We start from the raw sequence: 14,765 nt of genomic DNA, 5'->3' as shown, positions 1-14,765 counted from the left end.
GGAGGAGGGAGAGGAGGAAGAGAAGAGAAGAGAAGGAGAAGTTTGGAGGAAGAAGAGCAGGAGGAGGAGGAAGAGAAAGAAGAGGAGAAAGAGAGGAGGAAGGAGAGGTTTGGAGGTCGTTCCTGCGGAGGAGCGGCTCGGCGTCAGGCCGTCGGTGAGCTCGTGTTTGCGGCCAGAAGCGGGACGTTTGGCGGTTGGAGCGGAATCACGAGAGGAGGAAGAACCAGCACGACAGGTGTGTGTGTGTGTGTGTGTGTGTGTGTGTGTGTGTGTGTGTGTGTGTGTGTGTGTGTGTGTGTGTGTGACTTTTACTGATGTTTTGATGATTACAGCGCAGCTTGGTGCTAGCTCAACTGTTTGCTAACGACTGCCTGTCTGTCTGCCTGCCTGTCTACCTCTCTTTCACTGTGTCTCTCTTTCTCTCTGTCTGTCTGTCTGTCTCTTTCTCTCTGTCTGTCTGTCTGTCTCTCTTTCACTGTGTCTCTGTCTCTCTCTCTGGCAGTCTCTATATCTAACTTTCTTTCTCTGCCTTTCTGTCTGTCTCTCTGTCTTTCTGAGTCTCATTCTCTCTCTCTCTCTCTCTCTCTTTCTTTCTGTGTCTGTCTCTCTCTCATATTCAAATTCAGAAGTTTTATTGGCGTTGAAGTTACAAGAACAATTTTGCCAAAGCAACAAAGTACAGTCTGTTCAAATATTTGGACATCATTTGAATCTGTCTCGCTCTCTCTCTCTCTCTCTGTCTGTCTGTCTGTCTCACTCTCTCGCACACACTCACTCTCTCTCTATGTCTCTCTCTCTCTCCCTGTCTGTCTCTCTCCCTGCCTGCCTGTCTGCCTGTCTCTCTCCCTGCCTGTCTGTCTGCCTGCCTGTCTGTCTGTCTCGTGTTGATGAGTCAGGCTCTGATGGAGGAAATTGGATTCTCATGCTCTTAATGTGACTGTCAGGATCCACGTTTCCTGACGGAGGGGCTGCTGCTGTTGTTGTTGTTGTTGTTGTTGTTGTTGTTGAGGCTGTAAACAGGAAGTGAGCTGCAAGTGTGCGAGTATTTTATTTTGTATTTTATTTTATTTTGCTAGTAGAAGAACAACACACTAAACCCACAGAAACATTAGAAATCAATTCAGAAATCCTCTTTGTTTCCTCAGATTTCACCCTTTAAAAAAAAAAACTCTACAACTCAAATCAGTGTGTGTCCAATTTTCCAGAGCAAATCAGATTTTGAGGATTAGCTGGGACGTCCCGTCGGGCCCCTCACTGAGGCCCCTGGTCAAAACTGTGAATTATTGGGATTATTATGAGATGAAAATGAGATTATCTGCAGTTTGGACCAGCTCCTTGACTTTATCACATTTAAAAAAAAAAAAAAAACACGAAAGCATCTGCAGTTTTTCCTTGAATGAAACTATTAATGAAATTTAAAAAAAAAAAGTTTACGGGAAATAAAAATCTAACATCAGTAAGAAACTGTGGGCTACAGTGTGAGGCTGTCTGCAGTCGACACGCTGATGGAAATGGGTTTTATGTAAAGAAATAATGGGGAAATTAATATCAGACGGCTTGTTTTTGTTCATTTTTGGACTTTTAAATGTGTTTGTGTTTTTCTTATGTTATATTTGTCTGTAAAATAAAAATATTAAATGATTAAATTATTAAATGGAGCTAAAGGGAATGAAAGTAAGCACATGGCGTAAATAAGATCTGAGAAATTGGAGAAGATCCCTTAGAAAGCTGAGCACATTCACCTGATGTCACACAGACGAATGTTGGATTAAGAATTCAATTAAAAAACAAAACAAAAACCTACAAATTACCCCCAAAACATAGATGCAAAAAAAGACCAGATCCAAAAAAAAAAAAAGCCAAAAAGTGGGAAAAATGCAAGAAAAACAACAGTGTTAAACAGCAAAAATGAGAAAAAAAAAATAAATAAAAATTAAATTAAAAAAAAATAAAAATACCTCCCACCTCCAAAAAAAGCAAAAACAAAAATAATAAATAAATGAAAATGAAAACAATAGGACTTCGCACTGTTCCAGTGCTCGGGCCCTAATTAACCTCAAAATAAAAATAAAATTAAGCAAATTTTGTTCAGAGAGTTAAATAAAATGTCTTGTACTGAAACTCATTTTAGTATCGCATTTAACTTTATTGTTATTATTATCATCATTATTATTATTATCATCATTGTCATTGTTATTGTTATTGTTCTTATCAGTTTAATCAGTGTGAGTTATGACCGATGTGATTAAACACAATCAGCAGTTATCGATGTAAATATTTAACTGGAACCAGCAGACACAAATGTCCTGTGTGTGTGTGTGTGTGTGTGGGTGGGTGTGTGATATGATTGGCTGGCGCAACCAAAACACACACACACACACACACGCACGTACGTATATACTCAGGTGTGTGTGAAATAGTAGCAGAGGCAGCAGAGAGTGAAGGTATTTAGCACAGAGAGGAGAGACGAGTGTGTGTGTGTGTGTGTGTGTGTGTGCGTGTGTGTGTGTGTGTGTGTGTGTGTGTGTGTGTGTGTGTGTGTGTGTGTGTGTGTGGCTTGTCCTCCCGTGATGGCCTTCACTTAGTGGAACTATTGTGACACACACACACACACACACACACGGACCAAACACTGAAATGTCTTTTTTTTTTTTTTTTTTTTTTTTTTTTTGCGTAATGAGCAGAGACTCATGGGAGTTTTAAAGCCCAGCAGGTCATGAGACGTGTGTTAGTGCTTGACTGGCACTTTGTGTGTGTGTGTGTGTGTGTGTGTATGTGTGAGGTATTGTCAGGTATTGATGTGAGGAAGTATGTGAAACATGAACTGTTACACTTCCTGTTACACACACAGTTTCTGTGGCTGCTGGAGAGAGAGAGACAGAGAGAGAGAGAGAGACAGAGAGAGAGAGAGAGAGCGTCATAAACAAACAAACAAAGGAAACAATGCCCTGAAAACTATATTTATAATTAATAAATATAATATAATATATATTGTGTATTTAAAAATGATTTTACAGGGAATTTTTTGGCTGATTTCCAGGTTTTTTTTTCATTTTCATGATTTTTTTTGGTTGCTTAATTTCATCTCAGTGTATTATTCAGTTTATTATTATTATTATTATTGTTATTGTTATTATTATTATTATTATTGTTATTATTGTTAATTATTATTGGGGCTCAGAAGTCATGTGACTGGTCGTGGGTTAAAGGGTTGACCGCTCGCTCTCACCTCGACTCACAGCTCATCGACAAGAGAGAGGGTCAAAGGTCAAAGGTCAAACACAGCACAGACACTTATCAGAGATGTGTGTGTGTGTGTGTGGCCCCGCGGCTGGAGCAGAGGATTCTGGGTAGGCATGGCGTGCTGCAGGGAGAGCAGAGCGACACGGCTCTGACAGCAGAGAGACAGACAGACAGAGAGAGAGACGGACACAGACGGAGAGAGAGAGACTGAGAGAGAGAGAGACAGAGATGAAGATCAGATGTAACCTCACACAGGGGGGACAGAGAAGCAGTGCTTCATGGGATGTGTAGTTCATTGTCTCTGAAACTCATTGCGTTCAGGTTTTATTGGCCTCTTTTTCAATCTTTTAATTTTTACATGCTCACCCCATTTTTTGTTCTTTTTTTCAATTTTCATCAGTTTTTTTTTTCAATTGTATTTATTTATTTATTTATTTATTTTTTTATAATTTTTCAAAATTGAAAGTAATTCATCATTTTTTTTCTTTTTTTTGTTCATTTTTGTTTTTGTTCAGTTTTTTCTTTTTTCTTTAAATTTTTTTTTCCAAATTATTTTTTTCATTTTTTTCCCCAGATTTTTTTAAAATTAAAATTATTATTTTTTTATTGTTTTTTCTTTTTTCAAACTTTATCTTGTTTGTTTGATTTTTTTTTTTACCTTTTATTTTATTACCTTTAATGATTTTTATTCATTTGTTGTTTAATATTGTTCAATTAAAATTTTTCACACTTTTTTCTTTTTTGTTGAAATTTTCTTTCTTTTTTCCTTTTTCACTTTTTTTGCAAGGTATTATTTTTTTCTGATTTTCAATTTTTAAATTTTTGTTTTTCCATTTTATTCATGCTGTGCATCAGTTTCCACAGAGTTATAATCCACCTTGTAGCTGGTCGGATCCTTCAGGGAGAAACAGGCAGGAGACAGGATTCCCAAACCGGAACCTAACATTCAGGTTTGGTTGGACAGATTGAGATCAGAGTCACCGGAGACGCAGCATCGAGTTCTTCAGCCTCCAGACCCTGAAGGCCTCGCCGACGCCCCTTCAGCCTCCAGACCCTGAAGGCCTCGCCGACGCCCCTTCAGCCTCAAAAACCCAAAAACCACCTTCAGTCAGAAGAACTCTCTCTCTCTGTGTTCAGACGTGTTCGCAGCCGCCGCATGCCTTTCCCCTGCTCTGTGTTTTCTTAACGTGCCTCTGTGTGTGTGTGTGTGTGTGTGTGTGTGTGTGTGTGTGTGTGTGTGTGTGTGTGTGTGTGTGTGTGTGATGAGCCATGGCGTATTAACAAAAGGTGTGTGTTTGGTCACCTGTGCGTAAGAATTTCAGGCTGCAGGTGGGCGTGTCTGCTCCTCAGGGAGTGCCCTCCTCAGGTTACTACAAGTCAAACACTTGTTCCTTTTTCAACATCCTGATTCCTGTTTGTGTGTGTGTGTGTGTGTGTGTGTGTCAGCTTGGTAAGCTATATGAACTCGATGACTGCTGAGATAAGAGGCTCTGATGTCTCTGACGAGGTGATAAACAGCATGGAAGCAGCTGCAAAACAGCTTCCTCTCTGCCGTCCCAGTTAAATAAATCCCAGTGTGACGCGACTCCCATCAAACAGCAGCTCCCGTAATGCCCACCTGCAACCTGCAACGTGCAGAAATTTTTTTAAAAACAACTTGCAATTTTCAGGCAAAAAAAAAAAAATAAATAAAAATCCACGTAATTTTGTCCTTTTCCACCCAATCTGGCTCATAGCAGGTCCATTAAAGAATAAAGATGGTTATAAACAGTTTTTAGTGTGATTTCTTCTGAATAAAATCTGTAAATACCCGTAAAATATTTGATTTGATTTTTTTTTTATTTTGATCTGAAAGTTTTATTTTGAACAAGAGAAAAAGAGAAAGTGGGAGCTTATCTAATCCCACCCCCTCTCCCCGCACAAATGATAAAAAAAAAAAAAAATCTATCCTGCTTCCTTAGAAATACTACGATGAATAGCCATAATAATAATAAATAAAAATACTAATACTACTACTGCCACTACTACCATCAGCAACAACAGCAACGACAATGATAACAATAAGAAACATAATTTATAATAAATACACACCAATTAATCCATACTACTACTACTACTACTACTACTACTACTACTAATAATAATAATAATAAAACTTAATTTGTATAGCACCTTTCATACAAGAATTGCAGCTCAAAGTGCTTCACAATAAAAAAACATTTGAAAACACATTAAATAAAAGATTTAAAAGATTAAAACACAGCACAGGGTGGAATTAAAAAAAGGAAAAGGCTAAAGATGAGAACTTTGAAATAAAACAAAAGATGCAAATAAAACAGTAAAACACAGCACAGCGTGGAATGAATGAATGAATGAATAATCCATCTACATTCACAGAAATGGACAAAGACAGAAGGACCTGACAATAACAAAATACAACAGAAAAGAACAAAAAAAAACAACTAATAATGAACAGAAATAAGTATAGAAAACAATAATTAAAGAAGTAATTCATCAAAAACAGTGTCCTGTGCACATCCAGTGACCCCCACTTCCTCCGTGTGTCCCGTGAAAACGTCCTCGAAGCCGCCAAACTCAACGTAAACGCGTCGAAGTCGGCGAACGTCGGCGCCCTTCGGAAACCCGTGGCAAGAAAAAATAAAAAGCCCCGAACTGAGATTTGAAATAATCCGTCTTTAAGCAGGAAGAACAGCTCGGGTGTTTGCAGAAAGTTTGTCCAGATTGCAGAAAGAAAATTTTGACAACTTGCAGTTTTGCAGAAAACAGAAAAAAAATATTTGATTTGTATTTCAAGCCCTGAACAGACTTTTTAAAACTAGTTAAATTTGTTAATTTAAGTTTAACAGAGCGGCCTCTACAGCTCTCAGAGTTCATAAATATTGTGTATTTTTTTTGTTTTTTTTTTTCAGGTTTGTGCTGAGTCATCTCTTCCCTCTCACGACCAGCCGGACCCTCCTGATCCTCAAGTATTGATCGATATCGTGGCAGCCCAGACCAATCAGTGATCCTGGACTTGTGATCGCTGCCCGACCAGACCGGATCAATCCATCACCGCCGCTGAAGTATTGATTACAGCAGGTCTAAGCCAAAGGAATCAATACCAGATGCAGAAATATTGATTGCACCAGGGTCACGTGACCTGCTGATCACTGATACTGGATTATTGATTGCACCTGAACCCGGCCTGACAGAGGAATATTTGTCAAACTCTGGACCAGAACCTCCTAGAAACCTCTGGAAACGATTAAAGCAGCAGCACAGCAAAGCTCATCCTCATTGGTCAGCTGACAGCCCTGCCGAGGCTCTGATTGGCTGACTGAGTTGTTTCTCTGCGCCGGTGTGTGTGTGTGTGTGTGTGTGCGCGATGGCTACTGCAGATCTGATCGGAGACAGCGACGACTGTCCCGCCCATGTGGAGGTTACCGTGACAACAGCGTCGACCCCGTCCACCCCGCCGCCTCATCTCCCACGGGTCGCCAACGGCAGCCCGGCCCACCTCTCCCCACCCTCGCCGTCCTCGCCAGCTGCGGCGGGCGACTGCCGTGACGGCGGCGAGCGCGACGAGCGGGAAAAAGGTGACGTGAACCTGCTGAAGCAGTGCCGCCTGATCCGCTCGCTGCACAGCGGCCTCAAGCGCCACCGCGACTACGTGAAGATCACGGTGCCGGAGGAGCGCGCCAACCGGCTGCCCAAGGAGTGGTGGAAGACGGGCGTGGCCTTCCTCTACGCCGTCTTCAACCTGTTCTTCACCACCGTCATCATCACCTTCGTCCACGAGCGGGTCCCGGACAAGTCGGTGAGCCCGCCGCTGCCCGACAAGTTCTTCGACTACGTGGAGCGAGTGCCCTGGGCCTTCACCGTCACCGAGGTCAACGGCCTCATCCTGGTGGGGCTCTGGCTCATCCAGTGGCTCTTCCTCAAACACAAGTAAGACCTGAAACACAGAAACATATAATATAATATATATAACGATATAATAACAATAGTTTCGGGGCAGGAAAACAAACAAAAAAAACCAATAACCCATTCATTTTTACTTATTTCTTTATTAATTCTTTATTTCATTCATTTATAAAAGAAAAGAACAATTTAATATAAATACAAACGTTCCCAGATCTTGAATGAAAGGGAATAGAAAGAGGAATAATCTGATTTAATCTGCCCCTTTAACCCAAGAAATCCATTTACAAAAAAACATAATTTAAAAAACAACAACAAAATTAACAAGAAATAAAATAAAATAAAATAGCTGCCGGCCAACCCCGACAGTCACATTCCTTTTTAGTTCCCAAGTTACAATTCAGTTAATAACCATTCAAACAACAACAAAATATATTTATACCTTTCATGACGATGGGTATGGGAATGACAATCAGACATAACTAACGTGTTTCATTATATTTCCCTAACAAACTGGCTTTAATTGTTCTTTTAAATGTCATGTTTGATTTGGATTCTTTGGTTTCCATAAACTGATTATTATTATTAATCGTCCGATATAATGACCCTGGACTGTTTCTGACTTTATAAGGTGTTGAAAAACTGTTGAACTCATTATTTCAGTCGAAGTCATAAAACCTTAAGTAATAGAGGTTTAGGGAATTGTAGTGTGGATACCCGAGCCAAGCCTTTGGACAGAAATATTTTAAACGTTTTGTGATATGCTGAGTTAATGTGCTGACATGCGTTGGGTTTTACTTCCTTTTTTTTCAGCATCAAATTCAGTCCCCAGTGGAAAACTTTGTCACCATCTGTTTTATCAAATCAGATAAAGTTTTCATTCTGTTTATATCACTTCAGTCTTTGGAAAATGTTGCATCGATTCTCGGTGATACGATATCGATACTAACACCACACAAAATATCACGATACTACGCTGTATTGATATTTGTTCCCTTCATCCCTATTGAATAAATATACAAATAAATCTAGATCACTAAGTATCAAACACAAAATAGTTAATAGATAAATCTGGAACTGAACATCAAACTAACTATGAGATAGATAGATAGATAGGTATACTTTATTGATCCCCACCAGGGAAATTCTGGTATAAATTCTCTATAATTCTGGTAAAAATAATCCAGTTTGTAAAATAACTCTTTTATTTTCCCCTCAAAGTCGGTAACCTCAGTTGAGAAGCCTGACATTTTAATTTGAGCTGTACAGAAGCAGTAATTTGACTTTATTATTTTGGACTTTTGCAGAATTAGATAAATTATCATATGAGAGTGTATCATTGTCGTTTACAGCAGTTAAACTGTTTTATTTTATTCGTATGTGAAACGTTCCTACCTGTCAGCCATCGGTCACGATCAGAGCCGAGTTTGATGCCGAGAGTTTGTCCGATCAGTGCCGATTAATCAGCCAAACTGATCAATCAGTCCATCTTCGGTGGTGGCAGGTTCACTCAGGGTGGCAAATCAACTCTGTGGCTCATCAGACACTGAATGTTTTCACTCTCAACAAAAAAGAGGAAAAGAAAACAATTACGTTCGGGGTGACATTTCTCCAACCCTGCACCATTTTCACTGGATTTTCATTAATAAAAAATAAAAAATTTTAAAAAACTTGAGAATAAATCAAACCGTCTTCATTCAAGAAGAGTCTGGGTCTACCTGAGGGTTAAAGCGTCATGAGATAACTTCTGTTGTGATTTGACGCTATATAAATAAAGATTGATTGATTGATTGATATGTTATGCCTGTTTAAGTAGAAAAGCCCAACCAGGGACAGGGGTTGCAAATTAGCCTTGGCTAGAAATCCTACATGCAGTGCATCTGTGTCATGTTGTTTTAACCGGTTACAATGGGTTTTTTTTGCATCGTCCCTGACAAATGAACTAATAAATAAAATAAATTGATTGATTGAATCCGTGGAATCTCCTCTGAGGTTACAGCATGAATCGGCTCTGATGCTCTGCAGCGAATAAAATCTAAAATATCATAAAAGACAGGAATGATCAGGCTGCTGGTTAATTAATCCATCAACTCTCTCTCTCTCTCTCTCTCTCTCTCTCTCTCAGGTCCATCGTGGGTCGTCGGTGTTTCTTCCTGATCGGGACGCTCTACATGTATCGCTGTGTCACCATGTACATCACCACCCTGCCGGTGCCTGGAAAACACATGGTCTGCGCCCCCAAGGTGCACACACACACACACACACACACACACACACACAATTGATTTTGTATCCTCAGTTTATCCTGAGTGAGGGAAAAAAAGTCCCAAGGAATCCCATTGGTGGAAAGTTTTGAAAATCACCTCTATATGACCATATAATACCAAAAAACACTGTTTTTAACACACAGGGGAAAGGGTTCAAAATTTACTTTCAGATATCACTATAAAAATTCACAAGTTGATTACACACACAAAGACAAGAAAAAAAGTCAATTACAAGTTCTTTGAATTATTCTGTTTACACATGCATATCACACATTATCTGATTTGATATGCGCTAATAAGGAATATAAGGAATAAATGCCAGAACAGATATTTAAACAGTGAATTAAAAGGTCACTATGTATATTATATATAGTAACTGGACTTAAAAGCAACAACAGTCACATTAAAAAAGATTTGCTGTTAAATTGTCTCAACGGCTTTAACAAGGTCAGTTTAAAATTCTCTTGAGGTGTTTTCCTAAGGATGTTTACTGAGAACGTCTGTTAAAGTGAGGAGGTCGGAGTAGGCCAGTCAATCTAGCCCAAAAAACAAAACAAAAAAAATTGCAAAAGAAATGTCTCATAGTTTTTATTGGTCCTAACACCCTCCTCAATCATATACTAAAAGTCTTAAGCCGTAGATGGAGTGGAACATATTTTTTTTTCCAGACTAAAGGCCAAAGTTGTGCCCAAAACTCTTAAGTTAAATTAAGTAGAATAGGGGGAAATTTTCATTTAATAGCTATCACTATGAAACTTCTCCAGTTGATTAGTGACATCATACCAAAGAAAAAATGTATTGCAAGTTTTTGAGATTTTATGTTTATATATGCAAATCAGGCATTTCTTTGTAAAAATGTACCATCATTTGCATGTATTTCAAAACACAAAATCTGAAAATTGGAGGAAGCCAGATTAAAAATGATTGTTTCGTTATGTTGACACATGATCAAAAAGACAAAATTAAACAAGGGACTGTGGCTGTGTTTCTCCATCATCTCATACATTAGAAAATACAGAGGTCACAGCGCCCTGACAGAACATCTGTCTGACGAGAACGACGGTGGAGGGTCGAAAAATGTTTGTGTGTAATTTGTGATCAGTAAATAATATTTGATGTGTTTCTGTCTGCAGCTGTATAACGACTCCACGGGCAAAATCTGGAGGATTCTGCGGCTGATCTCAGGAGGAGGTGAGACTTTCACTTCAACACATTTAGAACTGTTCTGCAAGTTCACAGATTTCATTAAAAAAAAAAACATGGGAACAAAAGATTTTCTAGGTAGCAATAACTGCTAATAACATTAGCAAGAAGGTTACAGGAAAATGACCAGAATGTTATGAAAACATGACTGGAAAATTAACCAAAAAAATGTGAATAAACATAACAAAATATTACATAAAAATTAACCAAAAGTACACACGCAAAAAATTTATTCAAAAAAAAAAAAAAAAAAAAAAAAACTCAACAGAAAAGTAAAAAAAAAAAAAAAAAGGCCTCCTAAAATGTTTTTAAAAATAATCAGAAATTGAATTAGTTTTGCTGGGAAGGTTTTGTTTTTATTTTTGATTTTATTTAGCCTTGACGTGCACAGTCCTGTATGTCTGTGAAAAAACTTACGTTGGGCTTACACCGAACAGTTTTTTTTTTCCCTAGGATGGTGATGGAATGTTTTACCTTTTTGGTCGGGTGCTTTATGCCGTCGCCATCCTAGGAAAGGAAAATTTAGTCAGTTTAGCGAGGGGGGAGGGGCCAGCTCTGAGTGTTGTGTTTTGATGAGTTTTGCCGAGGCTGTCGCTCAGGTGAAGGTCTGTCTCTGCAGGCCTGTCCATCACCGGCTCCCACCTGATGTGCGGCGACTTCCTGTTCAGCGGCCACACAGTCATGCTCACGCTGTCCTACCTCTTCATCAAAGAGTGTGAGTGGAGCACACACTCCTGACACACACACACACACACACACACACACACACATCACACACACCACACAGGCACGTCTGCTGATGCGCCGTCAGCAGATAACCTAACTCGATTTGACTGAGATTTATTTTGCAGAAAACTCAGTTAGAGCCGCCGTCACTCCGGGCTTTTATTTTGTCAAACCAGTCCAGGTCTCATGTGTTATCTCTGGAACGTTTTATAGAAAGAGACATTTTGTTCAAACACACAAGTCATTTATTGTAACGATAACGATCTCTCTATAATAATATACGGTATGTCTTTCTCTGTTATAGTAGAAATATGAATAATGATTATTATTCTTGTCCCGTGTTTGTTGAAGAATTGTTTGTCTGTCAGAGGCTTTTCCCTCCTGATGACAGTAAAATTAAGGAGGATCATTTAATAATTTAATAATTTACAGATGGAAGCTGATAATTTGCGTCGGCATCGATTCAATTAAAGCAAAAAAAAAAAAAGAAAAAGAAAGAAAGGAAGGAAAAAAAAAAAAAAATTCAAGTCAGTGTGTGTGTGTGTGTGTGTGTTTTTCAGACTCTCCCCGGTGGATGCGCTGGTACCATTGGCTGTGCTGGTTGCTAAGCGCCTCGGGAATCATCTGCATCCTGATTGGCCACGAGCACTACAGCATCGACGTGGTGATCGGCTACTTTGCCACCACCAGGATCTTCTGGTGGTACCACACCATGGCCAACACACACGTAGGTGGACACACACACACACACACACACACACACACACACACCTCAAACTGATTATGACCTCATACTGCCCTCTAGTGGCAGTTCTCTTGTCTAACACTTTGTCTTTGTAGTTAAATAAAAGGTTTTTTTTATTATTTTTTTTTTACTAAAGTTACTTTGCAAAACAATAATAAATCATAAATACAGAACATTTTTCCTGTTTTTTTTTTCTTGTAAATTTGTGAGTTTTTTTTTCTTTCTTTTAAATTTACCACTTTAATTTGGAAGTTTTGGAGTTTTTTTCTCTAAATATTCCCCTGCTCAAAAGGCTTTGTATTTTATTTATTTATTTTTTTTTGCTCTACAGTGAGCCGAATACGCCGTCATATGAATCTTTGTGTGATATTGAGACTAATAATAACAACTCAGTTTAGCCGCAGTTACATTCCAAATTTGGCAAAATGACGCGTCTAATGGAGTGTTAATTTTGTTGACGAAGACTATGATGAAAAATATTGGTCAACGAACCTTTTTCACGGACGAAAACGAAATAAAAACTAAATAAAACGTCAGATATGACGACGAAGACTGTGAGGAAATATAACTGGCACTTAGTCAACCAATATACGAAGGGAAAATGTTAGGGAGGGACGAACGGAGAAGAGATCCGGTCAGAACCAGAACTCCCCTTTTTGTGGGACGAGTTGGGAAGAAAGATCAGGTTTAGTTGCACAGCTTTGGTTGATTTCAGTTGACTTCGCTCTGTGAGATTATCTTTTGTGAAAAAGCCACGCTCATGTTTTTGACATTAAGAACAAAATAAAATACATGTTTTGTATTACAGCCATTAAATCTGTGTCTGTGTTGCATATTCAAACCTTAACACCATTCCATAACAGACTGATGGAGACTTCCAATGACTGGAAATTCTGTTGAAAAATTTAATCGACTAAAATCTGCTAATATTTGGTCGACCAAACCTAGACTAAGACTAAAACTCTTCTGATTTTTAGTCAACTAAAACTAGACTAAGACAAAAAGATTTCAGATGACTAAAATATGACTAAAACTAAATGGTGTGTTATTCAGAAGACTAAGACTAAATCAGGATGTGCTGTCAAGATGAACACTGGTCTAACTGGTCTCTGTGGCTGCTCTGGTTTAGGCGCTGCGTCGGGCCCCCAACAACTTCCTGTCGAGGACCTGGTGGAACCCTGTCTTCAACTTCCTGGAGAAGAACGTCCAGAGCAGCGTGCCCGTCGCCTTCTCCTGGCCCGTCGCCCTGCCCACGTCCTGCACGCGGCGCTACCGCATGGTGGAGGGGGGGAGGGACGAATGACAGGAGGGGGAGGGAGGGAGGAGGAGGAGGAGGGGACGCCTAAACCTCCTGAACTCAGAGGAGAAATGAAGGACGCTGACCGGGCGCCTCCTCCGAAAAGGAAGAAAAAAAACTCCACTTCTTCACCGAGAAGGTTCACCTGTCGTTTAACGAAGGACGCCGATCAGGAGTCAGTCCGTCTGGTTTTGGTTTTGGGTTTTGCTTTTTTATCCAAATGTAAACGAGTTCGAGACGCCGCAGCTCCACTCAAACCAAAGTTTACCGTCTTCGCCGCTGCCGATTCAGAGGCCGCACACTTTGTTCTCTTTGTTCTCTTTGTTCTCTTTGTTCTCGTGATTTCGTGGTTTTCTGGCTGTTTCCAGATCAGCAAAAGAAACAGATCTGAAAGGAACGAGGAGGCTGTGATCTCCAGCTCTCAGACCTCACTCTGGCCACTAAAACCAGACGCTGTCGCTACCCGCAAGCTAGCTCGGTATCCTGCAGTTTCAGTGAGGAATGCTAACAGTGCTAGCAAGCAGCCTGAAAAAACAAACAAACAAACAAACAAACAAACACAGGCTGTTGAGCTAGCCCGACACTTAGCATTCAGCTCTGATATTTATCCTCCTCACACGTCTGGTTTCCCTCAGGCGGTCAAAACAGACTGTCGCCTCCACACCGGGACGTCCCGGCCGACGTCACCTCACTCCTCTGTGAACCCTGTCGTTTTTTTTTGTTTGTTTTTTTGTTTTTTTTTGGCGAACTCCAGAGCTGGTCGGCTGGTTTGGCGGCGCCTCGGACGCCTCGCTCGCCGGTTTGAGTCCACGTTTACGAACCGCAGCGACAGACGAGCCTCTGTTCAGAGAAAAAACTAATCCGAGGCTGTTTGTCAGTTTGTCAGGTGAGCCAAACCTCCAGGAGGGACAGTTACCTGCACAGGTGCTAATAAAGTCATGTGACGATGTTTGTGTTGTTTATCGTTCAGCGGAGCGTTTATTAAAAAATTTGAACTAAAAAAAGATACGAGCTTCACCGTCCAGGAGCCTGCTGCTCTACAGACAGCATGAAGGCCTGTCTCACTGCCTGTCTGTCTGTCTCTCTGTCTGTCTGACTGCCTGTCCGTCTGTCTCTGTCTGTCTGACTGCCTGTCTGTCTGTCTGTCTCACTGCCTGTCTGTCTGTCTGACTGCCTGTCCGTCTGTCTCTCTGTCTGACTGACTGTATGTCTGTCTGTCTGTCTCACTGCCTGCCTGTCTGTCTGACTGTCTGTCTCTCTGTCTGTCTCTGTCTGTCTCACTGCCTGCCTCTGTCTGTCTGCCTGACTGTCTGTCTCACTGTCTGATTGCCTGTCTGACTGCCTGTCCGTCTGTCTCTCTGTC

At 40.2% G+C, this 14,765-nt stretch overlaps 1 protein-coding gene across 1 annotated transcript in view; it reads left to right on the top strand.

Moving 5' to 3' along the window:
- Nucleotides 1-14,257, top strand: part of LOC115376658 (phosphatidylcholine:ceramide cholinephosphotransferase 2-like) — a 14,295-nt gene extending 38 nt beyond the window's left edge. The window contains exons 1-7 of the mRNA XM_030076392.1: nt 1-235; nt 6,174-7,191; nt 9,290-9,407; nt 10,565-10,622; nt 11,254-11,349; nt 11,921-12,087; nt 13,235-14,257. The exon at nt 1-235 is cut by the window's left edge and continues 38 nt beyond it. Of these exons, the coding sequence (XP_029932252.1) occupies nt 6,629-7,191; nt 9,290-9,407; nt 10,565-10,622; nt 11,254-11,349; nt 11,921-12,087; nt 13,235-13,408 (1,176 nt within the window). The 5' untranslated portion in view covers nt 1-235; nt 6,174-6,628 and the 3' untranslated portion in view covers nt 13,409-14,257. The remainder of the gene's footprint in view (nt 236-6,173; nt 7,192-9,289; nt 9,408-10,564; nt 10,623-11,253; nt 11,350-11,920; nt 12,088-13,234) is intronic.
- The last annotated feature ends 508 nt before the right edge of the window (nt 14,258-14,765 follow it).

The sequence above is a fragment of the Myripristis murdjan genome, chromosome 18, assembly GCF_902150065.1.
Source record: "Myripristis murdjan chromosome 18, fMyrMur1.1, whole genome shotgun sequence".
NCBI lineage: Eukaryota > Metazoa > Chordata > Actinopteri > Holocentriformes > Holocentridae > Myripristis > Myripristis murdjan.
This window is presented reverse-complemented; position numbering and strand designations above follow the sequence as displayed.